The sequence below is a fragment of the Rattus norvegicus genome, chromosome 6 (genome assembly GCF_036323735.1).
Source record: "Rattus norvegicus strain BN/NHsdMcwi chromosome 6, GRCr8, whole genome shotgun sequence".
NCBI lineage: Eukaryota > Metazoa > Chordata > Mammalia > Rodentia > Muridae > Rattus > Rattus norvegicus.
This window is the reverse complement of record NC_086024.1, coordinates 94,103,779-94,118,122: the sequence shown is the minus strand read 5'-3', so window position 1 is coordinate 94,118,122 and position 14,344 is coordinate 94,103,779. Positions and strand designations below refer to the sequence as shown.

Here is a 14,344-nt window from a genome sequence, read left to right as displayed (position 1 = left end):
GTTTAAGAACTGGCTTACCACCAGATGTTAGATAATGCTCTCTTTCATACTATAATAGATTCCAGTTCCTTTTCTGCTCACCATTCCTAGAATTCTCCCACTTACATATATCAAGTAGCTATGGGTAGCTACTTAAGTAGTCCATGGTTTCATTTATTCCATAGATCTGAGGTTCAATAGGCCACCATCCCAATCTCTTCTAGTCAAAAATACTTGAGTATCACTTCTTCTTGAGGGTTATCAACAATAACTATAGTTAGTAACTGTACGCAGCATGTGTTTGATTGCTACGTCTTCTGGCCTCTGCAAGAATCTTTCTGTGTTACTGTGGCAACATCATCTCCAACCTACTGAGGACAGTTACTAGTGAAGGTGGAAAGGATCTCTCTGTTCTCCTTCACTCGATGTCTTGGTTGGATAAATTCTACAGGCCCTCCTGGAGGAGCATATGCACAGAGGTATGCACAGAGCATAACTGCAGGATGCACACAGTGGAGCATATATCAGTCTTCTTTCCATTATTGTGACAAAACACAGAACAGAAACCACTTAAAACTTAACATTTAGAGGTTATAAGCTGTGGTCTGTCAACAGGTCCCATAGTTTCTGGTTGTGTGGTAAGGGGAAGTATTAAGGCAGAAGGGCCCAATAAAGCAAAGCTGCTCCCCTCAAAACAGTCAGGAAGGAAAGAGAAACAGAGTAGGGGATTGGGCACAAAAATATCCTTCAAAGGAATATCCCCTGTGACCTTTTTCCCCTAAAGAAGTCCCACTTTCTGCAGTTTCCAACATTCCCAAATGTTCATTCAGATTTTGCCACTATCAATAAATCAAGCCATCACTTAGGTCAGAGCCCTCATGAGTCAATCACTAATGACTAGATGATCTACCAGCTATGAATAAGACCTTTCATACCTCAGCATTTGGAAATACACTTTATATCTAAAACAAAGTCCAACATTTTTATCTTCCTGAACCTAAAGAGTCTGTCCTTTACCATGTATGGGAGGATTCTGGCACTTCCGTGGTGGACTGTAAGCCATTGTGGTGGTTTGAATGAAAATGGCCCCCCATAGGTCCGTATGTTTGACTACTTTGTCTCCAGTTAGTGAAACTATATGGGAAGGATTAGGAGGTATGAAGAACGTATGTCACTGGGTGTGGGCTTTCATGTTTCAAACGACTCATGTAATTCTTTCTGCCTGGTTGTTGTGGCTCAAGATGTGAGCTCTCAGTTGTTCCTTCATGACACCATAATGGACTCTAACCTCCTAAAACTATACACCAAATAAAATCCTTTGTTTTATAACTTTCCTTAAACATGGCATTTTAGAACAGAATTTTTTTAAAAGTAAGATCACCATCATTATGTGGTAGCTTCAAATAACCCATGTGGACGGGCAGATGTTCAAGTCAACACACATCTCAATTCTAGGCGAGTGTGTGGCAAGACTCTACAACATCTTCAAGGTTGTGAACTTTTTCATCCAAGCCCAGGCTATAATGTCTCCAACTGGGCTCTCCTGAAAGTCTAACTCATACTCAAGACTTCTATCCTTACTTCTATCTGCTCAAATGACCCAAGCCCTGGCACAGGACCCCAAACCATCCCCTTCAGTGCCTGTACAGCCTAACAGACAGAAATCTTGGAATTATTCCTTTTACAGCTGTGTAGCCCTTACCTCTGCCTCCCAAGTACAGGAATTAAAGGCATACACCTCCATATTTAGAGACCTGATTTTATGATTTCAACTAGATAGGTTTGCTTGGATAATAAATTTTGAACCTAGGCTACATAAAACATAAAAGATTTCAGGGCCTTGATTTTTGTTGTCATTTAGTCTCAGCTACAATTAAAGTTGACTGTAGAGATCACCAATCCCAACTAGCACTTTAGTGAGGAAGATTAAAGGAGGAGGAAAGCATAACAAACCACTAACCTTTGTTATGGAAAAGAGCAAAAAGCTGGAAAATAAAATAGGGCTGGTAAGACCTCACAGCTTATACAGGCTGCTGCCTCCACCTGATGGCCTGAGTTTGATCTACATACTGGAAAGTCAGAGTCCTCCCACAGCTGTCCTCCAAAACACGCACACACACACACACACACAGACCATGGCATTAGCACTGCCTCCCAAAATAAATAAATTGTATCAAAATTAAATTTTTAAAAGCTGAAAAGCATTTCCTTGCTAAGCATTATTGTATACATATGTATGTTTTGAGTGACATACCTATTAAGTCATGTTTCTTCTTATTCCAAGACTTGTCATTATGAAACTGAGCAATTGTAAGAGTTCTTTCAAGGTTAGCTATGCTGACTTACAATTATAACTTTCAACCTTGAAATTATATGCTTAATTGTTTAAGATATAAATTAAGCCTACTCATAGTTTATAAGTAAATTGAATTTGAATTTCCTTACCAACTTAAGTCACTGACCTTGTTAAAATTAACTCAGCTAGTTCTGAAAAAAATCTTTGAAATTCCTTTGAAGTGTGTGTAAAGCAAATGTCTTCCTGTGTGCATCATCTGAGGCACTAGTGAGACAATGACTGTAGCAGACACTGTGTGCATCATCTGTGGCACTAGTGAGACGATGACTGTAGCAAACACTGTGTGCATCATCTGAGGCACTAGTGAGACGATGACTGTAGCAGACACTGTGTGCATCATCTGTGGCACTAGTGAGACGATGACTGTAGCAGACACAGTTTGTATCATCTGAGGTACTAGTGAGACGATGACTGTAGCAGACACTGTTTTCCACCACCACACAGACTTGTCTTTCCAGGCTGTCCACTTTTGGGTTGATGGTCAGAGCATATGGATCTGCTGCTGCTGGCAACATAAATTATCTTCACTGGTGACCTCAAACTTTCTATTACCTAATCCATTTTAAACAATATGTTTCTACAATAATATACTTGGAGGGTTGTCAGAGGATATTTATCTTTGTCATAAACTGGGTACTCAGTTTTCCACTCCGTGAAGGCTCAGGAGGGAGATTTCTCTGAGGTTGTAGCATCAGGAAGAGATATGGCTCTCTAGATATGCCTCCATTTGTTCATCGTTCTCTCAAAAGCAAACAAACAAAGAAAACCCACCCTCAAATCTTCTTTGGTCTCTCTCTCTCTCTCTCTCTCTCTCTCTCTCTATTTTTTTTTTTGGTTGCATTGTTCTGGTTTCCTGTTTCCCCCCTTTCAAATCTTATGCAGTTTCCTCTCACTTATTTTTATCTTGTGTAAAACTAAGTATTTTGTCTGAGCTGTTGCAAACTCTCTACGGGATAATGCAGGTATAAATAAGAACAAATATAGGGGTTGGGGATTTAGCTCAGTGGTAGAGCGCTTGCTAGGCAAGGCCCTGGGTTCGGTCCCCAGCTCCGAAAAAAAGAAGAAAAAAAAAAAAAGAACAAATACAGCTCACACTAGACAAAGGATCAATGGTCCCTTTTTGACTCTAAACTTGGAAGGCTGTTCTCCCCTTACACAACACCCACCCTCCAAGTTGACTTGACTATCCTGGGGCCATTGTGGTGAAAGCCTTCAACCCATGAATGTTCCACAATGGCCCTAGTCGCAGAGTGGATAAGGTGGTTTTGACTACATGATCAACATAAATCCATGACAGTAAACAAGTACTAAGATACCAATAGAACAGTTGAAGAGATTTTGAGTCATCGAAGCCAAAAATATGTGCCCACCAAAACAAGTGCCAAGAAGCTTTGAAAGAAGGAACTGTTCTTCAACCTTTTTTTTTCAATGCAGCACACACACAGGCTTTGTCCCTGGAGCATGTAAGTCTGGGCTTACTTATGTTCCCTAAATAAGTGCTCTTTGTGTGTGGAACACAAGAAAATGCATATATTCTCTATTCTGTTAAGGTGTTACTTGGATTCTTTAGTTATTAGCTATAAGAAGTATATTTCTCAAAACAGAATTAGATTGTGTCTGGAGTCACGTGTCACCTGAAATTTGTTCTGTTGTAATTTTATCTATTTTTTCAATTTCTCCTAAATTTTTATTTAACTTTGTGTTTTGGCTGCATGTATGTCTGTACACCATATGCATACCTGGTGCCTACACAGGCTAGAAGAGAGTGCTAGACCTCCTCCAGCCCACTCTGGACCCCTGCTTAGAGTTAACAGAAGTGAGCTGCCATGCAGGTGTTGGCAATCAACCCAGGTCCTCTGAGGAACAGCCAGTGTTGTTAACCACTGAGCCATCTTTCCAGTCCTTATCTAGTTTTTCTACTGAAAATCTCTGCAGGACTCTAGAAATAACTTTACCTATATACATAAAATTGGTGACTTCATTTCTACGTTAAGAACAAGATTGGGACTCAAATCACAAAACAGACCAAAACATTAACCAAATCACTTCTCACAACTCCTGCCCAATATTCTGGGCATGGTTAGGCATCTTACAGTTTATAATCCTCTTTACAATGCTATAAAATGGTTTACAAACATCTCGGGTGTCAAATGCAAAACCTACCCTCTTCCAGGGACTGATAAGGACACTCAGATGTTGCCAAGGACGCTTTGTCCCAGATCACCTACTTTGGAACCAGACTCAGGCAAAGGTCCCTAGCTTGGCTTTAGCATCTCCAGAACTCCTAGTCCCATTAAAGATGCAATATTGTGGCGATGCCCAGAAACCACAGGAACTTCGTAGGAATTGGGGTTTTCAAAAATGTCTCGGGAAACCCCGGTCCAGCCTCAGAACTGGTACCACCGGGAACAGTGTGTGGAACAGGACGGTGCAGTCGGGTGTGCCGGCGTTTAGTTAACCCGGCACTCCCCCACCTCCTGCCCGGACGGACTCAGTTTACCTTGACTGAATGGAAGTAGGAGGCACCGCTTCCGAGGCCTGCGCACAGGCCCTCCTCCTCTAGTCCTGCCGGCAACTGGACGAATCCTGGCCGTGCCTGGGCGGGTCAGACGCCGCACGAATGCCTTGGGCGCCCCGCAAGCAGCTAGGAGGCGGGGCCGGCGGCGGCGAGGGTGTCGTGCACTCGGCGGGCCTCAGGGCGGCACTCTGGGCCCGCGGCCTGCGCTCTCGGGCGGGCCGGGCTCGATCCGCGCCGGCCGCGAACGTGTCTCCCGGTGACGCAGCCGCGGGTGGGGAACGTGGTGCGGCGGCAGCAGCGACTGTGCGCACGGCCGTCTCGGAGAAGACGCGGGTCTCCGACCCGGCGCTCAACAAGGAAGGAACAGCCTCTTCGGTACGGCCCGCGCGGGGCCTGGCGGGGCCAAGGAGGCCCGGAGGCTGCCGGGGTCGCGCCCCGTGACGCCCCCGCGCTCGCTCTCGCCGGTGCAGGCGCAGCTGCGGGCTGAGGCTCCATGTTGGGAAGCGCCGCGCACCCTCGTTAGCGGGATACGGGTGCCACAGGCAGAGCCCCGGGCTGGGCGCAGCGAAGATGGAGGCCCCTCTGAGGCCTGCCGCCGACATCCTGAGACGGAACCCGCAGCACGACTACGAACTGGTGCAGAGGGTCGGCAGCGGCACCTACGGGGACGTGTACAAGGTGAGGCCCGGCCTGCAAGCTTGGGGCGTCCCCGGGATGCGCCGGACCACAGAGTCCGGCCAGGAAGTGGCCCGGACCCCGCGGCTGCGTTCCGAGCACCCTGGGTTCCCCATCGATTCTAACGCTACCGACCGGCAGACTTAACCGCACCTTCCAAACCACCGCTGAGCTTTTTTGTGGTTTTAAGGCGTACTTATGGTATTGAAGTTACTCTGAAGGATGTTCTGGTGTTAACGTGGAGAAAAAAAAAAATGCTCCGCGGAAGGCTGTAGATAGGAAAGAATATTGTAAATCTAGGCATTTGCACTCTAAATTATTGTTATGGGTGAACTTGACTTTAAAAATCTCTGTGGAACCGAGCTCTAAATTGTAACTCTAAGTAATCTGGTTCTGGAGTAAAAGGATTTGTGTGTAAACATGACGGCCTGTAGGAAGATGTCTTTGAGGACCCGGTGAGCTGGCTCTGGATATAAAGGCCCTTAGAGCCAAGCCTTAGGTCCCTAGAACGGTCCCCGGATTCTCCCGGTGGTGGAAGCAAGTTGTCGCCTGACCTCCACCCCCCTCCCCCCAAAAAAAAAAACCCCAGTAAATAAACAAAGTGTAATTAAGTTTAAACAAATTCAAAGAAAGATGTTTTTCACCTGGCAGAAGTTTAAGCATTTGTATCTGGTTGATAATAATGAGTATAGGGGTTGGGAATTTAGCTCAGTGGTAGAGCGCTTGCCTAGCAAACGCAAGGCCCTGGGTTCGGTCCCCAGCTCCGAAGAAAAAAAAAAAAAAAGATAATAATGAGTATGACTTAATGGGGTTTTCCGACTCCAGTAAATTCCTTTCTTTGGGATTTATAGTATTCCATAATCATGAGTGGATAATTGCTGCTATCCTTTTTACTGGTCTCTTATATTAAGACAAATAATAAATATGTAATCTGCCATTACACAACAACAACAACAAAAAAAACAACAATTTAAAAAAATGCCATAGCAAAGCAAACCAATTTCTTAAATCGGCTAAGTTTTTGAAGGGTTCAGAGGAAGACACTGTTCAATATTCCCTTGTGGCTTTTGTTCTTTGTTCCAAAGGGGCAGAGTTAGTGCAGTTCCTTATGGGTATTAAGAAAAAAGCGTATTTCCCTCTTGCAGCAGCTTGATATTTTGACCTATGTATCAGTACGTTCCAAACAGCAGTCTGCATCGAGCCCTAAGTGTCTCATGAGTAATCGCTTGATTCCACTGAAGTATGTTGATTTGCACAGGTGCTATGCAAGGAAAAACATCTCTTTTCTCTGCTTGTTTTTGAGTGAGTTTTTGCTAGTAGTAGTCCCTTGGGGTGTTTGATTCTGAGGGGAGGGCTCTGGGTAGGCTTTTTACCTCATAAGATCAGGCACTTGGGCCCAACCAGACACTGTTCTAGAAACAGAGCTGTGCAACAGTGAGCAAGGTCCTTACTCTGGCCTTGAGTGCCTTTGATGCAAAGTACTCAGTTATAAGGGAATCCCCTTCCTAATATAAAATTAGTGGTCGTTAGCACAAACTTGTTTATTTGCTCATCACCCATTTTAGGAAATGCTTGCTCTTTAAAAAAAGAAACTCCTGTTTGCCTTCTTGGTCCCATTTTAAATCATCTTTGTCTTATGATTCACTGTAAGTTAGACCAGTTCAGTTCCGTTCATGGTAATTATACAATACTCTAAATTCTAGTTCTTGTTCCACCCTACCCCTTTTCCCCCTACTAAGGAAAATTTAAAGGGAATATTTCCCCCACAAGGATGTTGCCAAGACCTCCACGGTTTTCTTCACAGAGTAACAACCAGAGCAGCTCCCTGGAAGTAGGAATCCTTCCCTAGGAAAGCAATGTTTACGTTAAAAGGACAGCTGACTGCCCGCTTCTTTTTTTTTTTTTTTCCCCCGGAGCTGGGGACTGAACCCAGGGCCTTGCGCTTCCTAGGTAAGCGCTCTACCACTGAGCTAAATCCCCAGCCCCGACTGCCCACTTCTTACCTGTGCTTCCCCGTCCTGCTGCTCACACTTCTACAACACAACAGACAAGTCAGAGGCTAAATGCTTCCCAGCCCACCCTCACCTCCTACCTTTCACAATCAAGCTCACTTTATTATGTGGACTCCTTGTGGGCTAAGCCAGCCTCTGTGTCCCACAGCCTTTCTTCTGTGTGGTGTGTTCTAATTACCTGGGATCTCCTCCCTCCCTGTTCTCCACCTGTGGCCACCATTGCTGCCTAGGAAAGCAATACTCAGTTGTCAGAAGCCCCAGCCCCTCACCCAGACCTCTAACTTCACCCACCACTCTCCCTCTCCCTTCTGCTCTAACCACGCTGGCCGGCAGGCTTTCCTTAACAGTAAGCATCTTCCCACTTTGCAGTCTTTGTTCTTGCTACTTCCTCTGTTCAGTATCTCTTCCCAGACAGTGTCTTGCTTCCTTCCCCTTAGACGTACCTGACCATCATTGTACTTACTGCAGTCTAGCACAGTGCTTTATTTATTTTTTTTCCGTGTCTGTTTTGTCCAGCATTATAAATACTCTGCAGACAGATTTTTACACCCCCCACCCCACCCCCATCGTGTTGTATCCTAACGCCTAGAACTAGGCAGGGCATGGAGTAAATGATTCCTAAGAGGTTGACAAAGTGACAAAGGGCTCTAGGTGATTCTGTCACCTAGTTGTCTGAGCACTTAATTTTGACATCACAACAGTGCTTGTATTTAATTCTCTGTGTATCCCTGCAGTTTTTTTTTTTTTTAACAATAGCTACATGTCTGTTTTTATTAAACATTTCAATAACTTGAGTTCTCTGGGAAACCATTTCTGAAAAGCTGTTTCATAGTGTATTTATTATCAGTGATCTAAGTCCTGTGGAATTTTGTGAGTTTATACTTACTCCTTAGTATGCCTAGAACATGAAACGTTGGAATTTTTTTAAAAGCAGATTGATTATATTTTTAAAAACTCTGCGTTGTTAAGAGACTGAGAATTCTGGGGCACGTTAGAAGTGTTTTCCTCCGTGATGCAAACTAATTAGTGAGAAAGAGCGTCGCCTCTTCGCCTCTTCCCCGTCCATCCCGGTTTGTTTTATGCCTGGGCTATATTATGACGTAGTGACCTTAAAGAGGCCCTGGCCTCGAGAGTCTTTGTAATTTTCACACTCTGTAAACACACAGTCTCCTGGGAGTCTCCTTCCTTTCCCAAGAGGTAGAGTCCATCTTAAAGGCTTGAAAGGAGGGAATATAAGGATCCAGGAAGTGGAGGGATCTTTGAGAGCAGAGCGGGAGATGATGGTGGACAGGCAAGCACGAAAGAGAAGAATGTGGTGGGTGATGGATGAAGGACTGAGTTCCAGCTGGGCAGATCCTGCTTGTAAGATTTAACACTTACTAAGGAAGGGGAAATCTAGATAAAGTGTCTCCCCCACCTCCTGTTCACAAAGCAGCTTCAAGTCATTATCATGGTTCACAGTGAGCACCTCTGCCATTTTATACCAAACTGCTCCCAGACTGGTGTCCAGAGACATTCTAAGATCTCTTCACCTTTTATAGGATGTAAATCTAGAGTAGGGACCATGTGCTTCTCTTCAACTCTGATTGATTATCCAAGGGTGACCCGCTTAGTTCCAGGACAACAACCTACAGCTGTATTATAGAAAACGGGAAATACTTGTTTAGTGATATTGCCCAGATGTAAGAAATACTGCTAATAGGACTGGAGAGATGGCTCAGGGGTTAAGAGCACTGACTGCTCTTCCAGAGGTCCTGAGTTCAAATCCCAGCAACCACATGGTGGCTCACAACCATCTGTAATGGGATCTGATGCCCTCTTCTGGTGTGTCTGAAGACAGCTACAGTGTACTCATATACATCAAATAAATATATCTTTAAGAAAGAGAAATACTGCTAATAATAATAGGTGTTTCTCAGGCCTTTTCCTAAATGTTTTTAAGTGAATCTGTTTCTGAAATGACTTCTATTGTGTTATAATGTCAGCCATGATGAAGTTTCACAATAGTTATTTCCAATCATCAAGATTCTTTTGCCATTATAAATGACATAATTTGCATAAAAAGCTTTGTCATATATAGTCTTACCATTTCTGTCAGTTTTTCTGGAAGCTAGATGAGTTAGATCTGCTATAATGAATCCCTCTTTTGTTCAAGGTCTCCCTTTCTCTCCCCCAAGCCAACGGTCAGAATTCTGGAATGGCTTTAGGCCCTTTGAAACGAATGCTAATATACGTATAATGGTAAAGAAAGAGCTTATTACATGGTGATAGTGAGTGTGACTCTGTGCTGGGGTCTAGAGACACAGGCCTGAGACAGCAAGTACACTGTCAAATAGGAGCAGGTCATCCAGTCAGGAAAACAGGCATGCAATCATAATTTGGTAAGTGCCATAACGGATATGGAAGAAATGCTCAACTCTGTCTTTATTAAGGGATGGGGTTTGGGGGTCACTGGGGAAGATTAGCCAAAGAAGTGGCAGTAACTAGAACTGTTTTTTTCTAGTATGTACAGTCCCTAGGGACAGGAACTGACACTGGCAAAAAGCCTTGATGAGTCTTACAGGGCATGTGTCTTCCTTCCCGGTCCCTTGCAGTAAGATGACCAGGTAATGGAGGGCAGGAAAAACCAAGCTGGCAATTCTTGTTGTTGGCGTGAAGAAACGTGGTTTTTCCCTTAGTCTGAGGAAGTATTTTAGGAGGAAGGTTTCATTGGTGTAAGGGTAAATAATCCAGAATGGTTGGACTATAGAGACCATTACTGAAGAATCTGGATGAGAGCTTATGTAAGTTTGGATATTGGTATAGGAGACCAAAGAGAGGTGAATTTGAGTTCAGATTTAAAAGGTTTTTTTTTTCTTTTACATACCCATGATCTGTAACAGAAAGCACTTGGTGTGCTTGTTTTTGTCTTAGGTGACCTTTTTTTGTGTGCTGTTAACAGGAAATACAAATTTTGTGGGATGTGAATTTTGTGTTCAGGTCTGTTTGCCCTTTAGACATTTCATAAGTGACTGTGTCACTTAGGTAAGAGGAAATTCGACTCCAGCCTTGGGAGCTCTGAACTGGGGATTCAGGTTTAGGAGTCATCGTTGATGCATGGAGAGTACAAGTGACATGGAATGAGGTCAGCGAGCTTTCACCCAGGAAGTGTTTAGGAGAGCTGAGGGGACTGCAGTCTTAGAGATGCCAGAAGGAAGGGCTGGGGAGATTCACTGTACAGGAGTCTTGAGACCTGCTCTCTCCCATCTCCTGCCATCGTATGCTCTGATTGTAGTGAGGAGGCATGGATGGTCTTCCAATAATAATAAAACTAATAATTTTACTTATTATTTTATTAATAGTTTTTATGAAATCAGTATTATTATTAATAAAGCTACATGAAAGCAGTGGCCTTAGGTATAGCACTGTATCAGCTAGTCTAGCATTGGGCCAGTATACAGTATCTGTTCAATGAACAGATCCTGCAGCAGAGAGCACTGTCCTGGAAAGTCACAGGTTTATCACGTGTGGAGGTGTGGGACTTGTAAGACGGCTCAGCAAGTACAGACTCTTGCTGCCAAGCCCGGTGACCTGAGTTTGATCCCCACGACTCACATGGTAGAAGGCCAGAGCCAGCTCCTCCAGCGAGCGCCAGCCCATTTTCCCCATTAGGATGGTTAGAGTGCGGTGAACTGACTGATGAGGAGCGGCGATGGAGAACTGGGAGAGCAGAACGAAGGGCTGTTTGCTAGGACCTCTTACAGGGCAGACACTGCCCTCAGATGCCATGAGCAAAGAGTGCTACCTTCGTGGGAGATGGTATTATACACACAGGAGAGAGGTGACCCATGCACACTGTGCTCGAGAGATTACAGATGAGCAAGAAATAACTGAGCAGGTTTCGGATCGAGGATGCCAGGTGGGATGCAGCAGGCAGGGCCGGGAGTTAACAGGGACTGTTGGAGTCAGCTTCGTTGAGGTGAGATTTGAGCAAAGCCTTGGAAGCGAGGGAGTTAGCTGGTGCTCCTCTGAGTAGTCAGAGGAGTGGAGGGTACCTCTCTGTTCTTATCAAATCCTCAGATCCTGTTTCCACAACTAAACTGCAAACTCAGAGGCAGGCACTGAAACCAAGACAAAAGTTACCATCATACGACTTTTGGGAAAAGAACCACAAGTTATTGTAATTAATATAATATTTAAAGCCTGATTTTATGAACAAGGATATGTCACTGTCTTCTTTGTCTTGCTCTGTGAGTATTCTCTACTCATTAAATCTTAATAGAGTCCATCAGGAATCCTAATGGCCTTAGACCTTGAAGTTGAGAGGGTGTGATTAAAGGGTGTTCTCAGGGTCCTGACACTGGCATTAGAGAGACTAATTCCACATTGGTGCTTGCAGAGGGAGTAGCTTGGAAGTAAGGGTAACAGTAAAAGATGAAGGAATGGGTTTCAAAATCTCTTCGTAAATTACATTTTTGTTAAGCAGTGATACCTTGCTGACATAGATTATGTTAAATAGTATATTACTATGAAAATAAAATACGGGGCTGGAGAAGTGGCTCAGTGGTTAAGAGCTCTGTCTGCTCTTCTAGAGGTCCTGAGTTCAAATCCCAGCAACCACATGGTGGCTCACAACCATCTGTAATGAGATCGGATGCCCTCTTCTGGTGTGTCTGAAGATAGCCACAGTATACTCACATACATAAAATAAATCAGTCTTTAAAAAAAAAAAAAAAGAAAGAAAATAAAATATGGGGACTGGAGAGATGGCTCAGTGGTTAAGAGCTCTGACTGCTCTTGCAGAGGTCCTGAGTTCAATTCCCAGTACCCACATGGTGGTTCACTACCATCTGTAATGGGATTGAATACCCTCTTCTGGTGTGTCTGAGGATAGCAACGGTGTGCTCACATGGACTAAGTAAATAAACAAATCTGTAAAAGAAAAATATATATATTTTTTTGAGATGAAGTGTTGTAACTGTTTACTGTAAATAGGTCATCTGGCTAAGATCTTACTTAGTATTTATCCTTCTTTTTTTTTTTTTTTTTTTTTTTTTGGTTCTTTTTTTTCGGAGCTGGGGACCGAACCCAGGGCCTTGTGCTTCCTAGGTAAGCGCTCTACCACTGAGCTAAATCCCCAGCCCCAGTATTTATCCTTCTTACAGTTCAGAAATAAGTGTGTTTTAAGATCAAAAAGGAAACATGGACCAGATGATGATTCTGAACTATAGCTGGGAGCTAGCAAATGATTTCAAAACGTCTCTCTACTTGCATAGAATGTGAAAGTTATGAAAGAAATCTTTTGCCGTAGACAAGACAGATGTGGGGTGGTACAGTCCTGTCTCGAGGCATGAGCTCTGAGTTTCAATGTCGCCATAGCCTTGCACAGACCTACCCCTGTTTCCTTTCTTAGGAAGCGTTTTACTTTGCTTATTTCCAGTGGTTTTAGTGAAGATAGATACACAGGATAGAATACAGATTGACTGGGTTGTTTTTTTTTTTTTTTTCAGTTTTGCTTTCAAAAATTAAAAAGTTTCACTTCTAAACTTTAAACTGCGGTTTTGGACCAAGAACACAGGAAAGGGAAGATGAAGCCTGTTAAAAGTGATACTTGTGTTTTTGGGGCTTCCTTAGCAATATGAGAACTTCCCCTTGACCAGGTAAACCAGAGCAAGCACTTTTCTCATGGACCATTTTCAGTGTTGGTGCTCGCTAGTACTCTGAGAAGGCTTTTGCATCCTGATTTGATTTTGCAAGGTGCTAGTTAAGTTGGAGAAGTCGGTGACCTTTGAAAAGGGGCTGTATAGCTAACTCTGCCCTCTTTCTCTTGAGTGTCATTGTCTCCCTGGGAGACTCTGAGCTGATGTCTGATGGCCAGGTCCATCCTCTCAGGTGTTTGAGCACATGAATCATACCAGCCCACACCATCCAACATTTAATAAAAATAAAATCGGATTAAAATGACTAAGAGTGACTAATGTTTGCATAACCTACTGTACATTCTCTCAGTAATCCTATAAAGGAGGTGGGTCAGATGTATTTTCATCTCTATTTCACTCAAAAGAAACTTGCTTCTGCCTTGGTCGCAGACTGCACACTACCAAGACTTCAATCTCGATCTCCTGGTCTCCCAGTTCCTGCTTGTTTTCTTTATCCCAGGCCTTCTATAAACTGCATCTTTCAATTCATTAGTTACCCTTTAAGTACACCCCTTCACACTTCCTGGTGCGTGGTAAGCTCTGTACACATTGCGGTGAGGCTTGGTAGGCCCGCTCCCCAGCTGGGGACTGGAGAGTTCCGGGGACTAATTTCTGATTGTGCACACAAGTGCCCGTTGGCAGAGGCGTTTCCTCCTGGTTACTCTGTGGTCAGCTCTCTCATTCTCTTGCTTTCCAGTCTCAACTCGGGCTCAGTTCTTTACTTTCGCAAGCGAGCCTGCTGCTCTCCTCCACCGGACTGGGAGACCCCTTCCTGCCCTGCCACCTTTTGCCCTCCTTGCTTTGGAACTTTGGCTGTATGGTTACTGTTACGGAAGTTAGTGGGTCCCCTGGACTGGGTTGTCAGTGGGATTATAAATTAAACAAAACACGAAGCATTTTAGACAAACAAAATCCTTGTTATTCATCAAAGAGTACTTGTTTGTCTCTAATGAAAACAGGACCGCCTGAGCAGACTTCCAGTGTGAGCTTGTGAACCAGGGGCTTCTTCTCACCCATGCGTGGACGATTTTTAACATCCAAAACAGGTCTTACTCTCTAGCTTTGTAGTCCTCCTGCCTCCACTTTCTGAGCTATAGGGTAACAACTGTGTGTTACCATGGCCCGA

General features: G+C 44.0%; 2 protein-coding genes across 4 annotated transcripts in view; one reads left to right on the top strand and one right to left on the bottom strand.

The window, feature by feature from the left end:
• Atl1 (atlastin GTPase 1) overlaps positions 1–4,974 on the bottom strand; it is a 97,807-nt gene extending 92,833 nt beyond the window's left edge. Inside the window, exon 1 of one of the 2 annotated variants that reach the window (XM_017594227.3) lies at positions 4,836–4,974. The gene's annotated coding sequence lies outside the window, so the exon portion shown is untranslated. The remainder of the gene's footprint in view (positions 1–4,835) is intronic. The other variant, NM_001009831.2, reaches the window with a different exon arrangement.
• Positions 4,975–5,179: 205 nt separating this feature from the next.
• Map4k5 (mitogen-activated protein kinase kinase kinase kinase 5) overlaps positions 5,180–14,344 on the top strand; it is a 92,865-nt gene continuing 83,700 nt past the window's right edge. The window contains exon 1 of one of the 2 annotated variants that reach the window (NM_001192016.2): positions 5,180–5,531. In NM_001192016.2, coding sequence (NP_001178945.1) covers positions 5,424–5,531 — 108 coding nt within the window. In that variant the 5' untranslated portion in view covers positions 5,180–5,423. The remainder of the gene's footprint in view (positions 5,532–14,344) is intronic. The other variant, XM_006240180.5, reaches the window with a different exon arrangement.